The following is a 24,708-nucleotide window of genomic DNA, read 5'->3' on the forward strand; positions in this document are numbered from 1 at the left end:
AAAATGTTCGTTTAAAAAAATGAAGGGGAACTTTTGAAAGGTGAACTTACAAGTCTGCCTTAAGGAAGCCTTTTCCTTCAACATCAAAAATCTTGAAAGCATGCAGGATGGTGTCTTCTGGATCTGTGCCTGGAAGGACAAACCAGACAAAACAGGTGAATGTTTCATGTAGCCAGGAGTCCCTGCAGAGAGACTGAGGCTAAGAGAAGTAGGGTCTGTTTCAATAAAATCAGGATGGTCAGGGTAAAGACAGACTTCTTCACCAAATCCCATAACTTCTCTCTCCCCTCCCTTGAAGTTTAGACTGATTTATTTTTTTGAACTGGGTCCCTTAATTTTTTTTCTAAATTAACATTTTTATTGATATCTTCAAAAAAATCAGTCATTCCCCTACTCCTGCCCACCCAGTAAGACTTCCTTTTGTAACAAACTAAAACAGCTAATTAAAATCACTTTTGGAAGGGACCCTAGGTGTTAGCTACCACCCGCCCCCCAACCCCTTGGTTTTACCAAAGAGGAAAGCAAAGCCTAGCGTGGTTGAATGATCTATCCAAGGTCACAACCAAGCTAGTGTCATAGTTGGGACTAGAATGCAGGTCTCCTGCCTTGCTGGAGGCATGCATGGAGAAAGCAGAAAGCTGGATGACATTACAACCAGCTAATAGTTCATCTTGGCTCATCCCAGCATGAGTGTGAAGAATAGTGAAATCCAGCTGGGGAGGTAGGCTCCTGTCAGGACGTAAGGTACCTCAATAGTTTTGTCCTCAAGATAATAGGGAGTCACTGAATATTTTTAAGCAAGGACGTGACAGGGTTCATTAGAAAGATTAAAGCAGCCGTTGTTGGAAGGCTGGATGATTCGTGTTTATCATCCTTGTTCACTTTAATTGCCGCTTATCATAAGCTGAAGGTTATTATAGGCAGCACTTGGGTTTGATAGAAGCCAGATTTGGGGAGGGGGTGGAGGGGGAGTTCGAAATGTGGTGAAATACAGCAAACGAGAGTTATTATTTAAATGAATACACCTTGCCCAGGGCTATTTCTTCTTTTTTCAAAGGGTAACGGACATGACCGATTATCGATTATCACTTAGTGAGGTTTTTGGCGGTTAATATTGCTGCTTTTAAATTTCGGTTTGGAGAGTTTTAAAGGTGCTATTGTCTTGCTAGGTCTCAGTGGAGAGAGACTAGAATCAGGAAGACTCATCTTCCTGAGTGCAAATCTCTGGCCTCAGACACTCACTGGCTGGGTGACCCTGGGCAGGTCACTTCACCCTGTTTGTCTCAGTTTCCTCATCTGTAAAATGAGCTGGAGAAGGAAATGGCGAACCACTCCGGTGTCTCTGCCAAGAAAACCCCCAATGGGCTCACAAAGTGTTGGACAGGACTGAAATGACTACTATGAGCTAAGTGCTGGGGATACAAAGAGGCGAAGAATCATCACTGGTACAAAGGCGCTCACAGCCTAACGGCAGACAATATGCAAATAAATATGTATAAACAAACTATACACAGGATAAATTAGAGAGAGCAGCATAGGAGAAGGCATGATTCCAGGTCTCTCTGTATGTGAAAGGCCAGGTGCAAGGAAGATTGCCATTCCCAGGGTGAGAATGGGGCCCCTTTGGAGACAGACCCCGCTGCGTGTGGGCAGGAGATGGTTTGTGGGGGTGTGGGGAGGCTTCCTTTCTTTCCTTCCTGCATGCAAACTGCCTCTTCTCCCCTGCACTAGACACGAGGCCCAGCCCAGCCGGGCTACACCAGGCAGCCTTTATTGATTAGCTGGTAAATAGCGCGGCCTTTTGATGTGCCGGCATCGCTGCTTTCTGGACAAATTGCATTACTCTTTTTCCCTGTAGCTACAGTTCCATGTGGATGGCATTAACATAAATGGAGTTTTGTTAGCTGTTCATCTGGCACCGTAATATCAATGTACAAGGCTCGGTCTTGTCTCCAGAATCCCAGCTCACCCTTTAAGACAGAAATCAATTACAGCGCCACAGATTTCCCAGGGAAGGCACCTTTCAGCATCCTCTTGGAATGGAGCTTGGCAAATGAAAATCACAGTCCAATGGCCAGGTCTAGCTCCCTGCGTTCTGCTCCCTTCCTGACTCTCTGCTCCCACTACAAAGGCTCTTCATCCCAATTAGCTTTGATTGGCTCCGAGCAGCCTTTTGGCTCAGCATCGTTTGCATGACAAAAGCCCAGCCAGAAGGGCCTGACAGGCCCAGCTGTTTCCCCCTTGTCAAATGAAAAAAAGCTGGCCTCCTCCTGGCCAAGTGGAAGCCTGAGGATGGTGGACTGGGGACGTGGCACCAGCTTCCCAAGGCCTAGGGCTCTGGGTGACATGAAGGTGGGACACAGAGGTTAGAGGAGTGAGAGAGGGAAAGAGTAGCAGGGACCCCGGCTTGTGTGTCTAGAGCTGGAGAGGGAAGACCCCAGATGCCATCTCATCCGGCCCCATCATCTTTCAGGGGAGGAAACTGAGGCCGGCTTGGAGAAGTGACTGAACCAGGGTCACACAGCTGTTAATCACAGACCGAGTTGGAAGGGACCCTCAGAGGCTGTCTAGTCTAACGCCTTCGTTTACTGATGAGACTGAGGCCCAGAAATGTAAGTGACTTGCCCGAGGTCACACAGGCAATACGCATCAGAGGAGGATCTGAATCCAGATCCTTTGACTCCAGAGCCAGTTTGCTTCCCGCCAGACTGAGCTGCCAGGGAAGTCTGCCTTCTTCTTGCCTAGTTGTCTATATCAGCTACTTCCTAGGTTCTCTAGCACCTTTCCCCTGAATGGAACAATGCCACAGACAGGCCCTGAATTGGTGTCAGTTAAGGCAAAAATAGCTCAATTCAAAACTGCTAGAGACCCCCTTTTGTTCTTAAATCAAGCCATCAGATAATCCCAATTCAGTTAATTCAAAGTCCATCCCCCAAATCCCTTGTGTTTCACATTAGCAAGGTTCTGCTGTATCTTATGGATAATAAGTTTTCATAAGGAAACCTGAACACAAGCTTTATGGCTCTAAGCTTATTGGCACGAGTGCATCCCTCCTGGTCACTTCTGCGCTGACCCTCCCAAATAGAGCCAGACCACAACATGTGTACCTCCTTGAAGGATTATGAGGCCCATTGGGCCATGGGAGGAAGAGAAAAGTAACAACCTTTGAGGTTGGAAGAAAGGGAGGAGGGGGGGGGGAAGGACAGAGAAAAGAAGAAGAGGAAAGAAAGAGAAGAAAAAGGAGGGAAAGGGAAAGGGGAGGAAAGGGAGAAGAGGGAGAAAAGAGAAGAAAAAGAAGGGAAGGGAAGGGGAAGAGAGAGGAAAGGGAAGAAGAGGGGGAAGGGAAGGGAAAGAAGGCAGGGATGGGACGGAGGAGAGGAAGGAATTAAGGTCACTCCTTCCCTTCTTCTCATCCCTCCCTTCTTTTCCTTCCCTCTCCCTTCTCTCCTCTCCCCTCCTCTCCTCTCCTCTTCATTTCCCCTTTTCTTCCTTTTTTCCTTCCTATCCTCTTCTCTTCCCTCCTACTTTCCCTTTCCTCCCCACCCCCTTCCCTTTCTCCCAACCTCAAAGTCCTGCTTATTTTCTCAGAACTCTCCAGGTCAGAAAAGGAGGAAAGTGAAATTAGGACATGAGTAATGGTCTGAGAAAGTCCTGAGGGGTGGAGGGATTGTAGGTCTCTGTGATGGCACAGAATCTGTTTAAGAAAGTGAGTCACAGGAACAAGGAGAATGTTAGGCGGTGACTGAAATGCTTACCACCGCCTCTCCTACTCTGGCCATGCACGAAGACGCACTTTACCTCAAAGAAATCCCCCAGCCTAGCTTTTCATCACCCCAAGAACATCCCTCACAGACACTGAGCCCCACTTCAGCTTCCTCCTTCCCCTTTCCAGACCCTGAGACCACAAAAATGTCCACCCTTAGGTGGGAGTTCAGGAGGACCAACAGGGTGGAGGAGAAGGTCAAGCCAACTGAATGTCATCGTAAGACCTGGCCGTGTGGAAGACCCGCGTGACCCTGTCGTTGTCTGTCTTAGTGTCCTCATCTTTAAAATGGGGACAATAATAGCTCCTACCTACCAAGATTGTTGTCAGGATGAAGTGAGATATTTGTAAAGCACTTTGCAAACCTTAAAGGGCCGAATAATGCTGGGTATTGTTATTATTATTCATTATGGTTTTAATAAAGGAGGCAGCATGTCAGCAGATTGGTAGATACAAGAGGGATATAGAGTAGAAGGAAAGTCGTTCCACAGAAGAAGAAACCAGCAGCTGGGGACACGGGGGAAGCCTCCCGCCAAAGGCAGAGTCTGGGATGCAGCCAGAGAAACCAAGAGGTAGAGATGAGGAAGAACATTCCAAGGGTGGGGGAAAGGGGGCAGGCAACACAGAGTCAGAAAAAGGTGATGGCAGCTGGTGTTGGAGGAGCTCGAATATGGCTGCTTTAGGACCAAGACTCTCCTCAGAAAACCATCCTCCAGGCCGCCCTTCCCCCAGCCCTGCCCTTCCCTCTGCCAGTTTCTGCTCCTCCGAAGGATACTCACCCTTCAACTTCTCACCAAACATGGTCAGGAAGACAGTGAAGTTGATGGGACCAGGTGCCTCCTTCACCATGGCTTCCAGCTCTTCATTCTTGACATTGAGACGACCTGTGAGCAGAGGATGGAAGGGAGTTATGGGACCTTCAGCGGACGATGGGCAGTGAATTGGACGTGGAATCAGAAGAGGAAGGAAGACCTGATTTCTGACTGCCATGTGCTACCTGAGTGACCTTGGGTAAGTCACTTGAGCTTTCTGAGCCTTAGATTTCTCATTTATAAAATGAGGTTAGTCATACCTACCCATGGGGATGCTACAGCGCACAAAGCCCTGGGCCTGGAGTCAGGCCGACTCATCTTTGTGAGTTCCAATCTGGCCTCAGACACTTACTAGCTGTGTGACCCTGGGCAAGTCACTCAACCCTGCTTGCCTCCATTTTCTCATCTGTCAAATGGGCTAGAGAAGGAAATGAGCAAACCACTCCAGTATCTCTGCCAAAAACCCCCAAATGGGTCACCAAGAGTCAGACATGACTGAAAAATCAACTGAAATGAACTCAAGGACATCGGTGGCCCCTCTGCCCTTCAAATTGAAGAAGCCAGGGAAGCCCAATGCCCGTTAGTCAACCCAATTAGATAAGGCAAGGCCTTAGATGATAGCCAAAAGCACCTCTTCTCATTGGCAGAGACTGTGAATATGAACTAGCCACCCATTCCCCAGGGATTCTCCTCAGCTTGAAGCAGCACCAGCCCCTAAACCAAAGCCCAGACACTGGGTCAAGATTCCATCCTCCCTCTCTCCTCTCCTTCAGTTCGTTCAGCCCTTCCAGACCCAGATAAGAACACACCTATAACATACAACAACCTGGTACTCTACCCTGAGATCCCAAACCTCACTCAAAACTCTTCTAAAACAGGCCCCTGGCTCCTAGCATCAAGCTCTGCATGGAGCCGGGTTTGCTAAAAACTGAATGAATGAATGTTTTTACTATTTACCTCACAAGGCCATTGGGAGGATTAAATAGCTACATATGTGGAGTTCTTTGTAACAGTAAATCCTTCTAGAAAGTGGAGCTATTGTGACCATCATTATAATTCTTTATCTCAGAGCATTACCCAGGGCTGCAAAGGTGTCTCTCAGGTCGTTCTTATCAATGAAGCCATCCCGGTTCTGATCCATGATGGTGAAGGCCTAACAAAGAACAAATAGCCTGTTAGTGCCGAGTTCCTTCTGGACCTCCTGCTCCCTTCCTTCTTCCCAGCCATGACTATGATTTTATTATCACACGAGAACAAGGGCCCAGATTCTGTTCTACATTATTCATTTCTCTTCAGCCTATGGAATTCTTGGGCATTACATACTTTCAACACATCAATCTATGTTGGTGAGAAGTTTAATCAAATCCACTCAAACTTCTCTTTACCAAATTAACACTTGGTGAAACATGGAGTTGGGTCCCAGTCAATGCTCTTAGCTCCAGCCATTCACTCTTTTAACCCATGAGAACTTGTATTTGTGAGGCTTGAGGGATGGTATTCCAATGACCCCAGCCCTCTTTCCACCCATTTCTATGGACAGACCAACTAAATGCCCAATTCATTCTTCCCAGAGAGAAGGAAACTCAAGGTAGGAAAGATGTGGGCACATACAGCAAACCTCACCATGGTAGTTGGCAGACAGAGCTCAGGAAGAGCCATTTTGGATCATAGATTTAGAGAAGAAAGGAACCCCAGGGGACATGTAGTCCCACCCCGCTCATCATACAGATGGAGAAACTGAGGGTCAGAAATAAAATGATTTACCCGAGATCTTCCTTGGCAGCCTAGATGCAGTGGGATTAAATAATGGGCCTACGATTCTCTGACCCACCCACATTCTGCCCTTCAAACCACTCCTTTTGGGCCTCAGCATCAAGTCCTTTTGAGAGGGGGAAAGCACACAGTTTTTAAATCATAGGATGATAGCTTCAGCGATAGAAGGGGCCTTGAAGGCCAATTTCAACCTCCTCATTTTACAGCTGAGGCCCAGAGAGGTGGAATGGCTGCCAAGGGTCACACAGGTATTAACTGTCAAGAGACAGGATTCAAAACCCTGACTGCAGTGACCTTTCTGCTTAACTCCATTGTTTCCTCAAGCCTGCCTCGCTTTAAGAAATCAATGTGCTCTTCGAACACTGGGTGCAAATCAACATTTTATAACATGAGTCCGATTTCACGTGTACTCAGGGGCTAAGCACGGGAGTTGGTGATCTAAAGGAAGCTTTGGGAGTACATTCTTAGAGCATGTTCTAGACACTCCTAATCTACTTCTCTCTCTTCTTCCTCTTCTCACTTCTCTTTTTTCTTCTTGTCTCTTCTTGTCCCCCCTCTTCTCCTCTCCTTTCTTTTTGTCTCTCTATGTGTCTCCCTATACCTCCTCTTGTCTATTTCTCTGTCTTTCTATACCTGGATTTTTACACATAAGGTTTGCTTAGAGAAACAGGTTTTTACTCAAGTTTGGACAGGTGGGGGCCCTGACTCCATTTTGGAGTAACCAACCTCTTTAAACTCCTGGATCTGGGATTGGTCAAACATGGAGAACACATTGGAGCCAGCTCCTCCCTCTGTCTTCTTCTTTGCCTTTTTGGGAGCCTGCAACAAACCAATGTATATGTGACATCAGTCATTACCACTTCGACATGCAGACACAAGCACTGGCAGCCACCATGGCCTACAGCTTCCCAACACTGGGACAAAGAGTCCCCGTGAAAACACCTTGGAGAAAAAGTTAAAAGCCCTATATTATTAAAAACCATATTATTACCACCCCTACCTGTGTTAATAGCCATACCAACTCCCCACTCCCAAAACAGAGAAAAAGCAAAATCTTACTGAAGCCTTGTAAATAAGCATCACATCTTCCCAGTCCATTACTGTCTAACCAGCCCCCACCCTCGGGGCATAAGGCAAGGGATCATTAAGCTATAGGGCAATGGTATTCCAAAGGATGTAACAGTCTCCACCCTCGAGGACTGGAAGAATAGAATCATAGAATTGCCAGGCTTAGAGATCGTCTAACCTAGTACTTGCATTTTACAGATGAGAAGATTAAAGCTTATTCTAATTGCTATTTCCTATGCTTTAAATTTCCGTCCACATAGCGACCCAAGCTCCCCCTGCTGAAGTGGTCTCCATCTTTCAAATGCCACCCTGTCCATGAAGTTCCTCAAGATAACAGCCACCTCTCTTCCCATCTGGGGGAGGGGGTGGGGTGGTGGGAGAGGGTTTTATATATATATATATATATATATATATATATATATATATATATATATATATATACACACATATATATATATACATATATATACACATATACACACACACACATATATATATACGTACACACACATATACGTATGTATGTATGTATGTGTATATACATATATATATATATGTATGTATGTACTTCTTTTCTTCTCTACTGGATTATAAGCTCCTTGAAGACAAGGACCAAGTCTAATTTATGAATTAGAGTGGGTGATTGGGCCAGGAGGGGGTTGGACTGGCTGATCTCCTGTATCTGTTGGACCAATGAAGATATGGCCAACCAGCAAAGATGGTGGACTATCTGTGGATTTCAGCAAAACATCTGACATTTGAGTCTCTCACATGGAGTCTTGAGGACAAGTTGGACACATCCAAGCCTGATGATGGTGTGATTGAGTGGATTCAGAAGTAGCTAAATGACTAGGGTTCTCCAGCTGATTGGCCTCATGATCACTCCCCTCCTCTTTCTAATCCTCCATCTCTCCTTATCTATTCGTTCCTTCCCAGCTGCCTACAAGCTCTCCTAGATCTCCTCCACCCTTTAAAAAAAACACCCTCACTAAACCCTACCAAGCCCTCAAGCTAGCCTCCTGTGTCTCTCCTTTTTTATAACCCAAACTCCTCTAAAATTCTCTCTGCACTCATTGCCTTCACTTCTATTCTCACCCTTTGGAACTCACTACAATCTGTCTTCCACCATCATCACTCAAAAGCAACTGCCCTTCCAAAGCCACTGATGATCTCTTCACTGTTAAGGCTGGGGGCCCTTTCTTCATTCTTCTTAACTTGTCTGAGGTATTTGACCCCATAGATGACCCTCTTTTCTAGACAGTCTTACTTCTTTAGACAGTCAGAACCTTACTCTCTCTTGGTTCTCTTCCTACTTATCTTACCACTCTTCCTTAGTTTCCATCACCTACATCATGCCACCTAACTTTAGTGGTACCCCAAGTCTGTGGCCTGAGAGCCTTCTCTCCCATTCTCTCTCTCTGTGTCTCTTCTTCTCTCTCTGTCTTTTTGTTTCTGTCTCTCTATTGCTGTCTCTGTCTCTCTTCTGAACCCAGATTCTACTTTTATAGTCTTTCAAGTCTTATTACACATTATTTCACTAAAATTATGGTTAAACACCATGGTCTAGCCAAACTGCATTGTTAACTGTTCCTTACACATGACATTCCATTTCTCATCTCTATGATTTTGCACTGACTTTATCTCATATCTGCAGTGACCTCCCTCCTTACCTCCATCTCCCATAACCCCTAGTTTTTTTAAAGGCTCACCTCATGTATGTCATTCTATATCAGACATTTCCTGATATCCTTAGTGGTTAAGGATGAGAAAACTTGGTATTGGTTGTGACTTTCGCTGGCATATGGGGCATTGACATGGATAAAAGCACTAATTCATCAACATATGAAATTTAATGTAAAGTCTTATACTTGGGTCTAAAAAATCAGGATGGACAGTATGAAAGAAGGGTGTGGCTAGGCTAATGTCTATGTATCTTGACTTCCTGGTGGACCTCCAGCTTGTCCTGAGTTAACACTCTAACATGGCAGTCAAGACAGTTAATGCAATCTTGGACTGCACTAAGAGATGAAAACTGTCCATAAGAAGAAAGGTCCCAGTCCTGCCATCCTCTACCCTTGTCAGACTAGATGAGGAGTGTTGTATTCAATTCTGGGCATCCCATTTTTAGAAAAGACATCGACAACCTCGAATTCATCCAGTGGTGGGGAGGGGACTGAAGATTATGCTACATCTGGAGCAGTGGAAGGAGGTAGAGATATTTGGAGTGTAGAAGAGAGAACTTGGGTGAGAGAGGAAAGCTGTCTTCGAGGATTTGAAAGATTGGATTAGACCTACTCTGCTTTCCACCCAAAGGGCTTAAATAAGAACAATGTGTAGAAGTTACAAAAAGACAGATTTCAGTTGATGAAAGGAAAATTTCATGATAATTAGAACAATCCCCCAAATGGAATGGGCTGTCCCAGGAAGGAGTGAGTTCCATTTCACTGACTACAGACCAAGATGAGCCTGGAAGACCACCCACCAGTATTGCTGTAGAGGGGTTTGGTTCATGTAAAGCCAGCAGTAGGGAGAGAATTCCATAGTGCAATGAGAGCTGGCATTAGAGCCAGGAAGTGCTGGATTTGAGTCCTGACTCTATCACAAACTGACTCTGTTGCCTAAGCTCATTTACTTCACCAATCAATGGCCCTAGGCATCTCCCAAGCTAAAGAGGAGATCTTTAGGATTTGGGAGAGAGACTTCTTCCTCACTAGCCCCCTACATGGATAAAATCACAGTTCCAGGCTGAAAAGCAACAACAGCTAAGTTGAACTAAATTAATAGACTCTCAAGGGGAAGGGTGGGCAGTAGGGAGTGTGGACACACCACTACTGATCAGACCCATTGATTATTTTAAGAGCCTCATGCTGGTGCTAGAGAAATCATGGCAGTAGAAACTGGCCCTTGGATGTGTGAAGGATTGGGGGATCTCTAAGGTCCCTGTGGACCTGTGATCCTAGCCTGACCCGTGGGTAACCAGGTCCTACCCAGAATGGGAGGAGGGCAACCTCCCCAGATGTGAGGCTGCTCCTCCAAAGATCTCTCTCCCTGCCTGACAGACAACGCCAAGTGGGATGGACAAGCCTGGCACAACCGAGAAACAGATCCATAATGTGTGAGTGTGTGTGTGTGTGTGTGTGTGTGTGTACAGCGAAGTGACACAGTGCATAGAGCACTGGGTCGAGAGTCAGGTAGACATCTTCCTGAGTTCAAATTTAGCCTCAGACACTTACTGGCTATATGACTCTAGGCAAGTCACTTAGTGCTACTTACCTTGGCCAAACCCTCCAGTATCTCTGCCAAGAAAACCCCAAATAGGGTCACAAGGAGTCAGACAAGACTGAAAACTCTTGGGACAGAGATATAAGACAGACTGCAGAGAAACAAGGGCTTAGCTCAAAGAAAGCCAAGAAGGATGTATAAATGCAAGAAGAGTGGGCACCAAAGACAAATTTCCTGCATCTGTCAGCTCTTAATAGAGGTTGCCCATGATCCCACCTAAGAATCCACATGCCATCATCCTTTCCCCATCGAAATGACTGCTTGGGAATCTGGCTTTCCAAGACTCCAGATCCTGTGAGACTCCCAAGCCTCCACTGCACTCATCAGGGCTCCTTGCGCTCAGACCAATATTCAAAGCCTGGCTCCCAATGTGTCGGTCCCTGGAAGTCTCTAAGATTTACTCTGAGGGGCAGGAAGCCATGAACATGAAAGTAATGCAGGGGCAAGGATAAATGTAGGGCAGTATGAGATGGAGCCCTGCACACCTGGCCTCATAGCTGTGGGTCAGCAAAAAGAGTCCTGAATTCAGAGTCAAAGGGCCCGGGTTTGAATTCCATCTCTTCTGCTTCCCTTGAGTCAATCACTTAACCTGTTATGGGCCTCCATTTGTTAATCCATAAAAGGAGGGGGTTGGATTGGGGGATCTCTAAGGTCCCTGTGGACCTGTGATCCTAGCCTGACATGTGGGTAACCAGGTCCTACCCAGAATGGGAGGAGGGCAACCTCCCCAGATGTGAGGCTGCTCCTCCAAAGATCTCTCTCCCTGCCTGACAGACAACGCCAGGTGGGATGGGCGAGCCTGGCACAACTGAGAAACAGATCCATAAAGAGAGAAGCCCTTGCCAAGAGAATGCTGGCTGAGCCAAAAGAGCATGTAATTCAAAGCAACTGCCTTTTCCCAGTTTCCAAGATACACGGCTGTTCTTTAGTTAAGAGCTGTTGGGTCACCCAGACCAAGACGATCCCAGTCCTGTACCTTCCTCAGGAGGTCACTCGTGCAGTACAGAATCAAAGACAGTCTAGGCTAGAAGAGAACATGGGGACTGTCCTGCCCAGTCATCCATGAAAATGAATAGCTCCTTCTATATACCTGAGAAATAAATAGTTAGCCGGAGGCAGCTAGGTGGAGCCACAGTGGATAGAGCACTGAACCCTGAGTTCAAATCTAGCTTCAGACACTGCCTGGCTATGGGACCCTGAGCAAATCCCTTAACCCCTGTTGGCCTCAGTTTCCCAAAATGCAAAATTGGGATAATAGCAGCCTCTACTTCAGAGGGTTGTCGTGAGGAGCCAATGAAATAATATCTGAAAAGCAATCTTAAAGTGCTATTATTATTGGCTAGCTATCATCTCTGCAGCTTCTAGCCATTGCTTTATGAATATATGATCACAAGGTCTAAAGCTGAAAAGGGCCCCCTCATCCAAACCCCTCGAGTACCCTTGAGGAAACTGAAGCCCGAGAGTCACAGTTGTGACTTGGCCATGATCACCCAGGTAGGAAGATTATAGGATCATTGATTTAGAACAGGGAGGAGCCTTAGAGATGAACTCATCTAACCCACTTATTTTACAGATAAGGAAACAGAGACCTTGAGTGGTAAAGTGACTCACCCATGGTCACGCAGAGGGTAAGCATAAAAGGTGAAATTTGAACCCAGGTCCTTTGACTTAAGAGCTAGTTCTCTTTCCACTGTGCCATCATTTAGTCATAAGATTTAGCATTGGAAAGGACCGTGAGATTGACTCCAAGCATCTCATTTTGCAGATAAAAAAACTGAGGCACAGAGAGGTTCAGTGATTTATCCACAGGGAGTAAATAGAAGAGCCTGAATTTGAACCCAGACCCTTTGACTCTACCCACCAAACAACCTACCCTCAAATATCTGAAGACACATATCCCAGTTCCTTGGACCAATCCTCCTATGGCATTTCAAGTCTTCCCACCACCCTAGTCTCTCTTCTAAGGACGAACTTTAGGTCATCATTGGTCCCTGTGATTTCAACAGTATAGGAAACTTCCTCCACTCTTGGTAAGCTAGTCTTCAATGTACAGTCTTAGACAGTTGTCTGTGGCACTGGGTTAGGTGACCTGCCCAGGGTCATACAGCCAGTATGTCTCAAGTAAAATTCGAACCCAAATCTTCCCAACTCAGAGGCCTGCCTTCTCCCTACTACACCATGCTGCCTCTCACCAACATCCTGTCTGAAATGCGGTCCCCAAGACTGAACACTGTTCCAGGTATGGCTTGACTTGGGCAGAATGCTGGGGAATTCTGCCCTCCCTCCCTCCACACTCTCCACCCATTCTTTTCATTTTCCCCAGCTTCACGGAGGCTTCCTCAATGATGTCCAGTCAGCCCCCCTATATTCTCCTTCCTCCCATTAGGGAGAGGGCTCAGAGCCAGGTGCCTAGGCAGAGTCGGAGAGAACCCTCGGCAGGGGGAGCAGCAGGAGGGCTGGGCCAGCCTGCAATGAGGTGGTTTATATTCCTCCTTGCATCTCTTAATCACCCCTCTGTTCTGAACAGCACAGCTCCCTGTGCTGAATAATTAAAAGGCCAACTTCATAGCCGCCTCTAATCACTTTATTATATCACAAATGCTAATGTTCTTTCAACTGGGCTGTTTCCCAGAATCTTTTCTGTTATTTTTAGAATTTAAAAAATTAGCAGTAACAATAATAAAAATAATCATCCTCTCCTGCCCCTGCCCCAGACTGGGTGCCCAGGCAACCCATTGTACCAGCCGCTCTCCTTCCTCTTCTCTCAAATTTTTTGTCTTAATTCTTAGATTTTAGGGACTTGGAGGTTTCGAGGGAAAAAGTCTCATATATGGACCTAGACACATCAAAGCAAAAGCCAGCATTGTGCTCTCCCCGGTGCCAGGGCAGAGTCTGGCACCAGGGAATTGCTGGATTGGAGAAGGGGAAGAGGCCTCAGTGGTCCTCTAGACCCACAAGCACATGCTGGCCAGGAAGGGAAGGGGGGCGGGAAAGGGTGGTGATGAATTTGAAGGGCATCGTAGGCATGGAAATATGGGACTGACTCAGCATCACAGGCTCTTGCGAATTATAACTGGAAGGAATTTCAGAGATAACCTAGCTCAATCTTCTCATTAGGTGAAAAAGAAAATGGCAGCCAGCCCAGAGAGGTTCTGTGACTTGCCAAAGAGTGCCGTGGTACAGTGGAAAGAAAACTGGATTTGGAATCATAGGGCCTGGCTGGACTTTAGATGTTAGTACAGTGTAGGGGAAGGGCTCTGGGTTCAAATCGTGTCTCCAGTTCTCAATCCCTGTGTGACCTGGGGTAAGTACTTTTACACCCATGGGCCTTCATTTCCTCATCCAAACTCGATGATCTCCAGGGTGCCTTCCAGCTCTAGAGCTGGGATCCTATACTCTCCCTCCTCACCTCTGTCTCTTGCTTTTCCTACCTTCCTAGAAGACTCAGCTCAAATCCCACCACGTGCAGAACCACCATTCCGGTCCCTCTGATTGCTAATACCTCCCCTCTAACATTACTTATATCCACTTTGTATGCATCTGGTACGTACTGATTTATGTACATGTCTCCTCCATTAGAGCATAAGCTTCTTGAGGGCAGGAATCGTGTTTGCTTTTTCTTCGTAGACCCAGGATTTAGCGCTGTATCTGAGACGTAGTGAGCTCTTACTATATGGTTGATTGTATGACTAGGAAGCCTCTGGGGTCCTTGCTAAGTTTTTAATCACAGAGATTCCAACCTAATAACTATGAATTGAGAGAAGCTGTCTAAGCTCTCTGCTTATTCATCTAAGAAGGACCCTGAGCTAGATCATTACCCAAGTTCCTTCCAGCTCTGAATCCCATTAATCTAGACCTTGCATGTGTCCTTCATGCTTGCACCTGGAATAACCTCCCAACCCTGGCCAGCCTTCCCCACTATTCACTCTTTATCTATTGACCTCCTGGCCATCTTACAAATCCCAATCAAATGCCACCTCCTCCAGGAAGCCTTCCCTGCTCTCTTTCCACTAGGACCATAGATAGCACTCATTTCTACATTAGTACCTCAATCAGGCACTTAGCATGCATCACTTTACATTATAGTTACTCTGGGATCCATCATAACCCCCTACCGGACTGCAAGCTGGGGGTGGGGTAGATAAATAGGAGTGTGCGACTTGTACAATATAATTTTGTGTGTGTATATATACATACGTAATATATGTGTGTATGCACATATACATACACACACATATATAAATTAATTATAATTACTCTATTGTTCAATTGTGTCCAACTCTTTGTCACCCTGTATGGGGTTATCTTGGCAAAGATACTAGAGTGGTTTGCCGTTTCCTTCTTCAGTGGCCAAACAGAGGTTAAATGATGTGTCCAGGGTCACACAGCTGGTCAGTGTCTAAGGCTGGATTTGAACTCAGGGCTTCTTGACTCCAGGCCCAGCCCTCTATTCACTGAGCCACTTAGCTGTCTCCAATGATTATGGTGGAGGATGTTTTTATTTTAAAGGGTTTTTGAGGAAGGAAAGAGTACTAGCTTCTAACTCACTCTCCTAATGCCAACCATGGAAGGCTGGAAGAAGAGGGAGGGAGTGATGGAAAAAGGAAAGGAAGAAAGCATCAATAAAATACTTTTAAATGCACCAAAGTGAGCAGACGGAAGCTTAGAAGGGGACGTAGACAAGCGTCGTTGGTGCAATTGTGTTAAATTTAACAAGCACTTTGTGGAAAAACCAAGTTGTGTGGAACAGATTCACGGATTCCGCTGCACCCCTTTTTTCTGTTCTTCGTACAGCGAATGTTCGTGTTCATTTGTATTAAATAATTGACAATTTAACCAAAAAGTAGAAGAGAAAGAAGAGCAGAGCAGAGGGAGATGAAGGCAGGAGGAAGCTTGCTTTAAATAGTCTTGACAATATGTTTCACTTATTGAGAGAATGAGATTGATAATAATTCATATTAGTCATAATGCATTTTCCCATTAAAGTGAGGCAGCTAGGTGGTGCCATAGTGCATAGAGCGCCAGGCCTGGAGTCTGGAAGACTTGAGTTCAAATTCCACCTCGGACCCGTGCTGCCCGTGTGACCCTGGGCAAGTCACTTCACCCTGTTTGCCGCAGTTTCCTCATCTGTCAAATGAGCCGGAGAAAGAAACGGCCAAACCGCTCCCGTATCTTTGCCAAGAAAACCGCGGACAGGGTCACAAAGAGTCCAACGCGACTGAACACAACTGAGCCTATTAATGTAATTCTGTAATTGCTTTAGCTCCTTTGGCTTCTGGATCTCGCTGTACCCCACAAAAGTCCCCAGAACTTTTCATCTGAACCCCTGGCCGGTCATGCCCAGTTGTGAGCAATCACTGCCCTTTGTTCTCTAAGGAGACCGTGACATCAGCCAGGCGATGCCATGACTGGCTGGTGAATTGGACTTAAGTGAGGCAGGGCTGTGCAGAGTCACCAGCCTCACTTTCTCCTGGTGGCCAGATAGAGACAAGGATGACCCTGGAGTGAGCAGGCTGTTTACCAGAGGAGGTAGGCTGGACCCTGGGCCTTGAAGGGTGGGGCAGATTCAGAATTCAGGAACAGCGGCAGTCACGATGACCTGGGTTCAGATCCCCTCTCTGCCACTTAAGAATTGTGTGACCTTGGGCAAGTCATTTGCTTTCCATGCCTCAATTTCTTCATCTGGAAAACGGGGATAATATGACAAGTACTATCTATCCCAGGGATGTGGAACCTGCGGCCTTGAGGTGACATGTGGCCCTCTAGGTCCTCAAGTGTGGCCTTTTGAGTGAATCCAAATTTCACACAACTCCAGGCCTTGAGGCTGTCAGTTCCCCACCCCTGACCTAGCCTATGTGGGATGTGAGGGTGAAGTGAGTAAAACTGTGCCCAAAGCAGGTAGGAAAGAGGGCATTCCAGATGGAGGGAATGGCGTGGACAAAGAGGCACTTTACTGGCCTCTCTGGAGCAGACATTTCTTTATAGGTGAGCAGTGAAAGATGAGGTTTTGGCAGGGTCAGGTAGGGCCAGAATCTAGGGGGCCTCAAGGTCAGACCAAAGCCTCCAGCTTTTCCTGTTGTCTTGCCACATGAAAGATTGCCTAGAAAGATTCGGAGAGCCAGCAGACCCTCCATGAGGGTGGGGAGGGGGCTGGGCCTTCACCTCTGTTGGTCTCCTTCATTATGAAATGAATGAGACGCCCCAGTCAGGGGGAAAGGCCCTGCTGCTCATTGCTGCCGGGCCCTTTCTGGGGCAGGTGAAGGCCAGATGGACCATCAAAGGAGAGCCCTGGTCGGGGAGGACCCAGGAGGAGATGGCCTGGGAGACCTCCCGAAGGACACAATTTGCATTTCAAACAGGGATTGCCTTCGATTTAAATACAATTAGCATTTGCAGTAATAAGATTCTCCCACTTTCTTCATCAGCCCCTCCAAAATCGGTTCCCATTCCGTCCTTTGTCAGCCGCCTAGAATTACTCATAGGCCCAATTTACTTCCTCCGGCTCCCTGGGCTCCCGTGGGAACAGCAGCACCCTCCTCTCCAGCACTGAGTCTGGCTTCCTGCCTTGTGCTCTCTCCGCTCTAGGTCTGTCTCTGCCTTTTTTTTCTCCCCCTTGTGACTTCTTTAAATCTGCTTTTCTCTCCTTTTCTTTGTTTTTCCAAGCTGAATTTCCCTGTTTCTCTTCTCCCTCTACCCCTCCTGTCTTTCCATCTGTGTCTCTATCACACACACACACACACACACACACACACACACACACACACACACCTCTTCACTCCTGACATAAATCTCCCTTTTATACACCGCCCCCACCCCAAGTCCTCCCGTCTCCTCCTGGGACCAGTCAACCACAGCCACTCCCACATACATCTTAGATTTTCTCTACCCCACCTCCCCACAACCCCTACCTCACCCCAAGTGTCTAGAACAGTCCTGTGCATACAGCAGGTGCTCAGTAAATACAGATGGGCTTGTATTTGCCTTACATTTTTTTAAATACACAACAGAATCTCCCTCAACCCCTTGACACACACACATCACATCTCTCACACAACACATATCCAGCCCATTTCCCTTAAAAGCACGGTCAACCCCCAAATAAGCTCTTCTCCTTTCAGCCACAGCCTGTGTCTGAGTGCATCCACACAAAGGTCATCAGTCCCTACCCTATGAGGCAGGTTGGGATGGCGGGAAGGACACTGGGTTCGAATCCCATTTCAGAAGCTTAGCATCTGTGTGGCTGTGGACAAGTCACTTGACCCATCTGGGCCAGAACGTCCGCATCTGTACAAGAAGCCGGACTAGATATCCTCTGCTCTAGAGTGAGGCTCCTGCCTATCCCCTTCCTCTGGATAGTAAGGGTCAGCTGAATCTAGAGTCCCTTCCCCTCCCTGGGCCTCAGTTTTCCCATCTGTAAAATGACAGGGTTGGACTAGATGCCTCTGAGGTCCCTTCCAGATCTAGAGCTGTGTTCTCTTGGTCTATTTTGGAGGGAAGTGAGATATATTTCACTGAGTTTTCCTTTTCTCCCAAAAGAGGTATGAGTGAATGAGCCAAGCTCCAGACCAGAACTCAGAGGAGACTGACCCGCCCTCCTAAGCCCAGACAGCAGACACCCCAGTCCTGGCCTGTTCTTCTGTCTCAGGGACACTCCCTCTTCCCAGTCCTCTTCTTCTCCCCAAAGGCAGAGACCCCAAACCCAGACACCCAAGGCAAATGGGAGGCTGTGTGTGCAGTGGAATTTGCTCACTGGGTCCTCTGGCCCTCTGAATTCCATTCCAGAGGCTCTGTGTGGTCTCCCCCTTGTTCCCCAAGTGATCTCCCTGAACCCATGCATCTCACCCTGTCTTCCAAGACTGTTTGTCAGGGCCTAGAAGCAGTCTGCTGACTCGTAATTATTTTAACTATGGTTCTTTGTCTCCACTAATCCTTTGAAAGAAGCTTTACTGAACAGCTGAAATATTATGATGCTATAAAATCTCTGTAATATTTATAAATCCCTTAAGACATCATAAAGAAAAAAAAAACCTCCCCACAGAGTTCATCTAACATAATTACATATACATTTCCCTCTGATTAATAAAAAATGATCACTTCCTTATGGAAAGAGAGACTGAGCTCTCTTTCCTCCAGCCTCCCCCCACCCTTTCCCTTGCCCCTGCTCCCTCCCCCCTTCCCTTTTAGGCTTAGATCTTTCTCCTTTCTCCTCTGCAGAGAAAGGTGTCAGAAAGTGTAAGGGCTTGGCCCACGGCAATAGGACCTCCTGCTGCCTGAACAACAAACAGGGACCAAGTTCCAGGAGCAAAAAACCTTTGTTCTCCCGAGACTGGGTTGGGGGATTCGGGGGGGGGGGGGGGGCCATCGATGAGGCAGAAGGGCCAGCCACCTACACAGCAAGCTGTCCATACAAGCCTCTTGGGATCCTGAAATTCCTGGGCTCTAGAGATAGAAATAATTTTAGAATGTGAGGCAGTGTTGTACAGTGGGCAGCGCATTGAGACTGGAATCAGAGAATCTGCTTTCAGATCCTGCTTCTGAGCCAGATGGCGCTGGATGGGGAGCCAGGGGGCCCCGCCTTAGACACTGACCAGCTACACAATTCTGCCCAAGTCACTTAACCCTGTTTGCCTCAGTTTCCTAATCTGTAAAACAGAGAGGATAAAGCACCTACTCCCAGAGTTTTTATAAGGGTCAAATGAGGTGATGTGTGTAAAGCACTTTATAAGGTGTTAGGTTAACATTAGTAATAGCGACGTGACCTTGACCAAGTCCCTTAGTAGACAAAGGTCCACTCTGTGGCCCACTCCGTTTCCTCAAAGGCAAAAGGAGGGTGCTGCACCACATGGCTGCTGAGGTGCCTGCCAGCCTTATGTTCTTGGCTGAGTCCCCTCATTCTGCACAAGCTGGACCCAAGGACCAAGAAGATGAAATGCCCAGCCTCCAGTCACACAGGTAGTGAGTTACTCAAATACAGGGCTAGTTCTCCCCTGCCCTTCAAAGGCTCCTAGCCTAGAGCTGCCAGTGAGCTTAGAAATCGATTTTCCTCCTGGGACCTACAATAAATCTCTTATCCCCCACCTCAGTTTCTTCGTCTGTAAAATGAGGGAGTTGGATGAGATGGTGTCCAAGGTCCTTTCCAGCTCTAGGGTTAAGATCTCCCAGCTATTGGCACCTCATCCCTTTGGGTCCAGCCCTAGCTTTTCAAGTGCTTTGATATCAAGACTCCCCATCCCTCCCTATGAGTCACAGCCAAGCTCCTGTCCGTGAATGAGGGCATCAGACCCTTTACTCCCTGCTAGCAAGAATTCAGAGCAGCTGAAGGCCTGGAAGACAGAAGACAGCTTGGCTCTGCTCTGGCCCCAGACTAACCTCCATACCTGGAAGAACTTCAGTATCATGATAATGCATTGGGAGAGCACGACCCCAGGAGGGAACCAAGAGGAATCACAGGTTTCAAGCAGGAAAAGACTTCTGAGGCCACCCAAACCAATCCCTTCATTTTACAGATGAGAAAATTGAGGCCCATGGGACTTGGCCAAGGTCACTCAAGTAGAAAGACAGGCCCTGTGACCCCCAGATCCTCTCTTCTTTCCCACTGTCTTTAGAGGGAAACAAGGAGAGGGCAAAGTCCTGAGCTGCGGCTTCCAGAGTTTTCCATTCCACTCCCCAGTTCTGAGCAAATACAAACCCCTCCTGTCTGCCCCTCTCTTCCTCTCCCTCTTCCCTTCTTTGTTCTTCCTTCACCGCCCCTTCTTTTCATAACCACCTCTCATCTCCCCACAAACCTAGAAAAATGTAATCGTTAAACAAATCAAAGTCAACAAATTATTACTGCCAACTTATGACAAAGTAGGTGACAAGCTTTGGATAGATGGGGTGTGGGCATGACTAGGGTAAGCACAGGCTTGGGGCTGAGACCACAGCTGGAATGAGGTGTTAAGGTCAGGGCGGAGGGGAGGCCGTGTCAGGGTTGGGGTTGGAGGTTGGAGGAGTGTGATGAGATGATGGTGGAAGATGAGGTTAAGGATGAGGGGGATGGCCCGAGCTGGGAGGATGAGGTCTGGTTTGGGGGAGGGTCAGAACTGAAAGAATAAGGTCAGTTTTGTGGGTGAGGTTCAGGTTTGGAGGGGGGGAAGGATGGGTTAAGGCCAGGGTTAGAATGGAGAACAGAACTAGGAAGATAAAAGCAGTTTTGGACTGGTGGGGTGGGGTCTGTGTTGTTGGGTTGAGGTCCAAGGTCAGATTCAAGGGTTGGGGGCTTTCAGTGAAGTTGGGGCCGGGGGAAGACAAGGTCAGGGTAGGAGATGTATGGTTAAGGTTGGGAATACAAGGTCAAGGAAGAGGTTTGGAAGAGGAAACCATGAGAAGCCAGAGAGGGAGGCCCTCTGGGCCCCTTATTGCCTGTGGGTGGGCCCTCCGCTCCCTCTGGGATGACCTCAGGTTAGACCTGAAGCCACCTGGGCTTGACAGAGACCTTCTCTAGCTGAGCTCCTGCTGCCTCAAGCTTCCTCCCATCAGGATTGCTGGACAAAGGAGATGGAAGAGAAAGAGAGTGGGGGGAACAAAGAGGAGGAGGACACACACAAGAGATGGGGCTAAAGGGAGAGGGAAAAAAAAGAAAGGAGTGAGATAAAGAAAAGAGAAAAATAATCCCATCCTACCTACCATCAAGCTGTTCTCTCTGCCGCCTCTGTTGTGCCAACTTGCAAGATAGCACATCGACTGGCAATTTTATAGTGTTGCTGACAATGAGGGCAAATAAGCCTGTTCCAAGTTTAGACAATAGATGTAAGGTGGTAAAAGTGCGGTAACCAGAGCCCAGGAGAATCTCTGGCATCTCATCTGTGCAGGACTTGGGATCTGCCCAGCAACAAAGCTGGAGCTGAACGTTGGTCTAGGGCTGCCCTTGAAAATGCCCCCTCCCAGAGAGTACCAACTGGGCACTCAAGCATGGTGGGCAAGTGCGGCCATGGTGGGAATGCTGGGCCTTTATCGTAAAATGGAAAAGAGCTCTAAAGATGGACTCTGCCAGATGGGCTGATCTCCCGAAGATGAATTCTACTAGACCACAGAGTCTTTGACTTCATAAGGGTTACATCTGACGTTTCTTTGGGATCCCCACGGACACTAGTCTAGGATTTTCTAGTGTTCGATAAATGCTAGCCAACTGAATAAAAGGGGAGAAAGAAGGCAATTCCAGCTGCCCTCCCTGCTTTTCTCCAGATTTTGATCCATTTCCCATGTCCACAATTTTAAAATGGCGGTGCTCCATGCCTTCCTCACTTCCATCTCTTAAAAACCCTTGTTTTCATCAAAAGTTTGCCCAAACACTCCCTTCCACACCAGGAGTTCTTCACTTTTTGTGTTATGGCCCACTTTGACAATCCAATGAAAACTTGTGGACTCCTCAGAATGATATTTTTAGGTGCATAAAATAAAATACATCATATTACAAAGGACATCAAATACTATAACCAAAATACCAAAAATCCCAAGTTTGTGGCCCCCAGGTTAAGGAAGCCTTTCCTGACCCCCTCCCCAGCTGCTAGCACTCCTCCCCCCAAATTCACCTTGTGTTCATTTTATGTATATTAATTTATGTGGGCAGCTAGGTGTTGCATTAGATAGAGAACTAAGCCTGGAGTCAGGAAGACTCATCTTCCTAGTTCAAATCTGGCCCCAGACTCTTACTAACTGTGTGACCCTGAGCAAGTCACTTAACCCTGTTTGCCTCAGTTTCCTCATCTGTAAAATAAGCTGGAGAAGGACATGGTAACTCACTCCAGTGTCTCTACTAAGAAAACCCCAAAGGGAGTCACAAAGAGTTAGACATGACCTATATACGACCAAACAACAAAAATATTAATTTATTTATATCTTGTTATGCTCAAATAGAATGTGAATTCTTTGAGGACAGGGATCTCAGAGCCCTTCACCATGCCTGGCAGAGTGGCCGCTTGCTGATTGAATGATTGCTTCAGACAGCTAAAAGTCCAGACACCCTCCCTTCCGGCAGGTGCTGCCTATGCCAAGCTAAGAAATGGTGCCCGTGTTCCAGAAATGCCTCCCACAGAGATGCCAAGCTGAATTGGCGTGATCTCCTTGGGTTCCTCAAATGCTTTCTCAGAACCACCATGGGCTTGAGCTCTAAGGAGCAGAAAGGAAAAATCACTGCCTCTGGAGTCAGAAGACCTGGGTTAAAATGACTGTGGACAAGTCATTTTATTTCCCCTGGTCTCTGTTTCCTCATCTATAAAGTGGGCAGGTTGGAGTAAAAGACCTTGGACTATGAGGTCCTTGAGAGCAAAGGTGGCTTTTTCCCTTTCTTTATATCACACAGTCCAAGGCACACAGTAAGGACCTAATCAATGCTTGTTGACTGACTGACTGACTGACTCTGAAGTCTTCCAGCCCTAGATCTAGGAGACTGTGAACCTAGTATGTGCGCTGGGCTGAGCACTGGTGATCTAAAGGAAAGGGAAACATGGTCCGTGCCCTCAGAGGGCTTAGATTCTGATGAAGGCTCCTCTGTTTCCTGAAGAATCAGGAGAGAGACCCAAGGAAAAGGCAGCTGCAGGGCCCATTTGCCAGTATCGTGCACCCTTCTAGAGAGACAAAGCCCTTTACATGCTTTAGAGCCATCTGACCCTGTCAGGAATACTGTGAAGAAGTAGAAAGAGGTCCTGGGTTCAAATCCTAACTAGCTTGGACAAGTCGTTTATCTCTAAATCCCAGTTTGTGCATCTGAAAAATCAGCCTGAGTGAGTGCAGCTTGGTGCAGAGGAAGGTGTGCTGTAAGTTAAAGGACCTGGATTCAAATCCTGATTCCACCACCTCCTGACTGTGTGACCTTGAGCCAGTTAGCTGACCATCTTGGGCCAAGGTTTCACTGACCTCCAAAGCTCCTTTTAGCTCTCTGATCGCTGACGGTCTCTGGCCCAGAAGGCTGTTTGGGGGCCGCCTGGTCAGATCCTTTGCCAGGGAAAACATAACTCAGATTAGGGTCTGACCACGTCCCTAGGAATGCGAGGGCTTAACTGTCCCATGGGGGAAGCAACAGGGCCCATGAAGCTTGGGGAAGAGCAGTGAGCGTTGTGGTCCAGAGCTTGCCTTTGATGCAGTTGGGATTCAGACTGAAGATAAGCCAGAGCCTCAGTCCTGGCGGCCTCTGGCTGAAAGGTGGGAATGGAGGCTTAGAGGGGCTTTTCCTCGTGGTCATGGAAAGGGTCAGTGACCTTCTGCCCATCCCAGGGGAGAAGTGTGACTGGGTGTGACTATGTAAGCCTTGTCCATCCTTCAAGGCTCATCTTAGGATCTTCTCCTCCAAGAAGCCTTTTTGATTCCTCTTCAAAGCCCCGCCTAAATACCACCTTTAGCAGGAAGCTTTTCCCAAACCCCCCCCCCCGCCCCGCACCCTCCTGTCCTAGTACCTCCCCCAATGAATAACCTGCTATCTCTTTTATATCTTCACATGTGCAGGTCTCCCCTGTGGAATGTAAACTCCTTGAAGGCATCAGAAACTGGGAGGGACTCCAGAAATATACCTTTACAGATGAGGGAACTGAGGTCTGGAGTAGTTAAGGGACTTCTCCAAGGTAACAACAGCAGTATCACTGGTAGGAAATGAACCCAGGTCCTCTGACTTCCAAACCAGAGCTATCTCCACTTTCCTGTGCTGCCTTTCTTTCCTAACTATTTTTCCTTTATCTCCCTACCTGGCAAAGTGCCTGACACATAGTAGGATTTTTAAAAAAAAATGCTTGTTGATTTACAAGCAAAAATGATACAGTCTGTGCCCCTGTTGAGTGATAAGAAGCTGCCCTCCTGTAGCAAAGATTTGTTGAATTGAGACTAAATCCAAGTCCAGAAAAAAACCTGGGATAACAGGATGTATGTCAAGTCAACAAGCACCTACTATGTGCCAGGCACTGTGCTAGGCACTTGGTGTACAAAGAAAGGCAAAAACGAGTCCCTGTTCTCAAGGTGCTCACAATCCAGTGGGGGAGACAA

The 24,708-nt window shown here is 47.2% G+C and overlaps 1 protein-coding gene across 1 annotated transcript in view; it reads right to left on the minus strand.

Annotated features, from left to right (window-relative positions):
- MYL10 (myosin light chain 10) overlaps positions 1 to 21,399 on the minus strand; it is a 31,858-nt gene extending 10,459 nt beyond the window's left edge. Inside the window, exons 1-5 of the mRNA XM_036768664.1 lie at positions 21,364 to 21,399; positions 7,075 to 7,167; positions 5,653 to 5,728; positions 4,543 to 4,647; positions 51 to 129 (exon numbers count right to left, since the gene is read on the minus strand). Coding sequence (XP_036624559.1) covers positions 51 to 129; positions 4,543 to 4,647; positions 5,653 to 5,728; positions 7,075 to 7,167; positions 21,364 to 21,366 — 356 coding nt within the window. The 5' untranslated portion in view covers positions 21,367 to 21,399. The remainder of the gene's footprint in view (positions 1 to 50; positions 130 to 4,542; positions 4,648 to 5,652; positions 5,729 to 7,074; positions 7,168 to 21,363) is intronic.
- Between the last annotated feature and the right edge of the window lie 3,309 nt (positions 21,400 to 24,708).

The sequence above is a fragment of the Trichosurus vulpecula genome, chromosome 7 (assembly GCF_011100635.1).
Source record: "Trichosurus vulpecula isolate mTriVul1 chromosome 7, mTriVul1.pri, whole genome shotgun sequence".
Lineage (NCBI taxonomy): Eukaryota > Metazoa > Chordata > Mammalia > Diprotodontia > Phalangeridae > Trichosurus > Trichosurus vulpecula.